This window comes from Vicia villosa, linkage group LG7 (assembly GCF_029867415.1).
Source record: "Vicia villosa cultivar HV-30 ecotype Madison, WI linkage group LG7, Vvil1.0, whole genome shotgun sequence".
NCBI lineage: Eukaryota > Viridiplantae > Streptophyta > Magnoliopsida > Fabales > Fabaceae > Vicia > Vicia villosa.
The window spans coordinates 64,382,416-64,386,678 of NC_081186.1; the positions used below are offsets into that span (position 1 = coordinate 64,382,416).

Here is a 4,263-nt window from a genome sequence, read left to right on the forward strand (position 1 = left end):
TTATAACCTTGATGATGATTTTGAGTTTTTTTGAGGAGGAGGAGGAGGTGTAATGGGAGATGGTGGAGAAGGAGGTGTAATGGAATATGGCGGCGGTGGAGGTGAAGGTGGAGTTTGGTGGCGACGTGGTGGTGGTGGTGGAAGTGTAATGAAAGGGTTGGGTGGAGATGGTTGTGGTGGTGACAACTCCCTTTCGAATCGGGTTGTAGTTGTAGGCACGATGAAACAACTTAAATTGGAAAAAAAAGAGTGAAACCAAGAGTGAAAAAGTGGAAGGAAAGTTGATCCTCATGATACTGAGAGTGAAAAACAGAATTAAAAAAGGTGATGGAACCATCTACATTAAAGAGGCGCTAGTGAAGTTATATAGAGAATGATACTTCTTGAACAACAGTAAAAAGTTCATGATGTTTAATAATTACTATCCACAAAATATCAGTCTGTTTGAATAGTACTATATGTAGACGAAAAAAAAGAAAAAAAATTAAAAGAAGTTTAGAAGTAGAAGTGTTGTGTCAAAGTTAAAGAGAGTTGTAAAAAATTTCCTATAAAAAACCAAAAAAATATTGTGATAGTGTTTACGATAAAGAAACCCATTAAAATGAAGAATTAATTGTTCATTGATTATAAAGTAGTGTAAAACTACTTACTACTATATTTGCATACATGTCTTCAGAATGTTAGATATTACAGTAAATAAACTAATTTAATACTAACCGAAAAATTAATCCATGATTAATTGCATTAATTAAACAAACTCAAGCTAAGAAATACGTTATTTACATAGTGGGAGTAAAAATTCTAGAGATATAAAGTAAGTTCTCCAATAATGGGAATTCTTACACAATTTAGTTTTTGAATGTAAAATCATCCATGTGTCCACTCTAATTCATCCTTATATTTATTAGTAATAGATTAGTAGATATTGCAAATTGAATATGCAACCCAAGTGCATTAAAGATAAGTTTTATTATTTTCAATTCAATTTAGAGATACTCTATAGCTATTACATTACTAATATATTTGTGATCATATATTTAAATATTTTTATTCATATAATTCATAGATAGAAATATTGTAGTTGATATTTATATAATGTATTTTATTTGCAGACGTCTTAATACTAAACCAATATATAGTGACAATGCAGACACTCGTTACTTTATTAATAATAATGAAGAATGATGTTGAGCATATTACTTTTTAAAATTATAGTATGGAAAATTAACTACAAGTTAATAACCTATAAATTATGTTGCACATAATCATGAAAATGATTATGCATGGACAAAATAACCTATAAATTACAACATTCAACCGATTTAATTAATAACTCATAACCATGTTAATATGAGCATGCACGAACAAAAATATGTCAAAGGCCCAAACGTTAAAGTGCCCAATTCAATACCAATTAGATTAACATACACACTAATTTAAAACCCTAAGTTAATAATAATTCCAAATAAAATAAAATAGTAAAATATAATGTATACTCTATCAAAATATCTATGAGTCTCTAATTGTTTAGAACGGAAAATTTGACCACCACTTGGTGAGAAGAACGTCGGAATCATCGGTCGTACCATGTACACTTTTCTCTCAAAAGTAAACAATCAACAAACTATTACATAAATTTATTTCAAAAAATACGTTTAAACTCTACCTCATTCTTCTTACAAGATTAACTATAGCAACAAAATTTTCAACACAAAAGCATGCAAAATCTACGAATTTAAAATGGAGAATGCTTTGAAAATAAGAAAAGAAAGAGTAAAAGATATAACCTATGATATTTCAATATTGAAATAAGTCCCGGTCGGCACGGTTGAAGTCCGAACAGGTTTCTCAACATATTTTCGGATGAAAAAATAACTTTTCCATTGGTGGTGAGGAGAGTAATTATTCCATAAACGGTTGTGATTATAACCTTGATGATGATTTTGAGTTTTTTTGAGGAGGAGGAGGAGGTGTAATGGGAGATGGTGGAGAAGGAGGTGTAATGGAATATGGCGGCGGTGGAGGTGAAGGTGGAGTTTGGTGGCGACGTGGTGGTGGTGGTGGAAGTGTAATGAAAGGGTTGGCTGGAGATGGTTGTGGTGGTGACAAATCCCTTTCGAATCGGGTTGTAGTTGTAGGCACGATGAAACAACTTAAATTGGAAAAAAAAGAGTGAAACCAAGAGTGAAAGAGTGGAAGGAAAGTTGATCCTCATGATACTGAGAGTGAAAAACAGAATTAAAAAAGGTGATGGAACCATCTACATTAAAGAGGCGCTAGTGAAGTTATATAGAGAATGATACTTCTTGAACAACAGTAAAAAGTTCATGATGTTTAATAATTACTATCCACAAAATATCAGTCTGTTTGAATAGTACTATATGTAGACGAAAAAAAAGAAAAAAAATTAAAAGAAGTTTAGAAGTAGAAGTGTTGTGTCAAAGTTAAAGAGAGTTGTAAAAAATTTCCTATAAAAAACCAAAAAAATATTGTGATAGTGTTTACGATAAAGAAACCCATTAAAATGAAGAATTAATTGTTCATTGATTATAAAGTAGTGTAAAACTACTTACTACTATATTTGCATACATGTCTTCAGAATGTTAGATATTACAGTAAAAAAACTAATTTAATACTAACCGAAAAATTAATCCATGATTAATTGCATTAATTAAACAATCTCAAGCTAAGAAATACGTTATTTACATAGTGGGAGTAAAAATTCTAGAGATATAAAGTAAGTTCTCCAATAATGGGAATTCTTACACAATTTAGTTTTTGAATGTAAAATCATCCATGTGTCCACTCTAATTCATCCTTATATTTATTAGTAATAGATTAGTAGATATTGCAAATTGAATATGCATCCCAAGTGCATTAAAGATAAGTTTTATTATTTTCAATTCAATTTAGAGATACTCTATAGCTATTACATTACTAATATATTTGTGATCATATATTTAAATATTTTTATTCATATAATTCATAGATAGAAATATTGTAGTTGATATTTATATAATGTATTTTATTTGCAGACGTCTTAATACTAAACCAATATATAGTGACAATGCAGACACTCGTTACTTTATTAATAATAATGAAGAATGATGTTGAGCATATTACTTTTTAAAATTATAGTATGGAAAATTAACTACAAGTTAATAACCTATAAATTATTTTGCACATAATCATGAAAATGATTATGCATGGACAAAATAACCTATAAATTACAACATTCAACCGATTTAATTAATAACTCATAACCATGTTAATATGAGCATGCACGAACAAAAATATGTCAAAGGCCCAAACGTTAAAGTGCCCAATTCAATACCAATTAGATTAACATACACACTAATTTAAAACCCTAAGTTAATAATAATTCCAAATAAAATAAAATAATAAAATATAATGTATACTCTATCAAAATATCTATGAGTCTCTAATTGTTTAGAACGGAAAATTTGACCACCACTTGGTGAGAAGAACGTCGGAATCATCGGTCGTACCATGTACACTTTTCTCTCAAAAGTAAACAATCAACAAACTATTACATAAATTTATTTCAAAAAATACGTTTAAACTCTTCCTCATTCTTCTTACAAGATTAACTATAGCAACAAATTTTTCATCACAAAAGCATGCAAAATCTACAAATTTAAAATGGAGAATGGTTTGAAAATAAGAAAAGAAAGAGTAAAATATATAACCTACAATATTTCAATATTGAAATAAGTCCCGGTCGGCATGGTTGAAGTCCGAACAGGTTTCCCAACACATTTTCGGATGAAAAAATAACTTTCCCATTGGTGGTGAGGAGAGTAATTATTCCATAAACGGTTGTGATTATAACCTTGATGTTGATTTTGAGTTTTTCCGAGGAGGAGGAGGAGGTGTAATGGGAGATGGTGGAGAAGGAGGTGTAATGAAATATGGCGGCGGTGGAGGTGAAGGTGGAGTTTGGTGGCGACGTGGTGGTGGTGGTGGAAGTGTAATGAAAGGGTTGGGTGGAGATGGTTGTGGTGGTGACAACTCCATTTCGGATCGGGTATTAGTTGTAGGCAAGATGAAACAACTTAAAATGGAAAAAAGAGTGAAACCAAGAGTGAAAGAGTGGAAGGAAAATTGATCTTCATGATACTGAGAGTGAAAAAGAGAATTAAAAAAGGTGATGGAACCATCTACATTAAAGAGGCGCTAGTGAAGTTATATAGAGAATGATACTTCTTGAACAACAGTAAAAAGTTCATGATGTTTAATAAT

At 30.6% G+C, this 4,263-nt stretch overlaps 1 protein-coding gene across 1 annotated transcript; it reads right to left on the bottom strand.

Annotated features, from left to right (window-relative positions):
- LOC131619212 (leucine-rich repeat extensin-like protein 3) lies at positions 1 to 4,038 on the bottom strand. Its single transcript, XM_058890335.1, has 3 exons — positions 3,854 to 4,038; positions 1,931 to 2,152; positions 1 to 229 (listed from the first exon to the last, which is right to left on the bottom strand). Exons 1-3 carry the CDS (start codon positions 4,036 to 4,038, stop codon positions 1 to 3), a joined length of 636 nt encoding a protein of 211 aa, XP_058746318.1.
- Between the last annotated feature and the right edge of the window lie 225 nt (positions 4,039 to 4,263).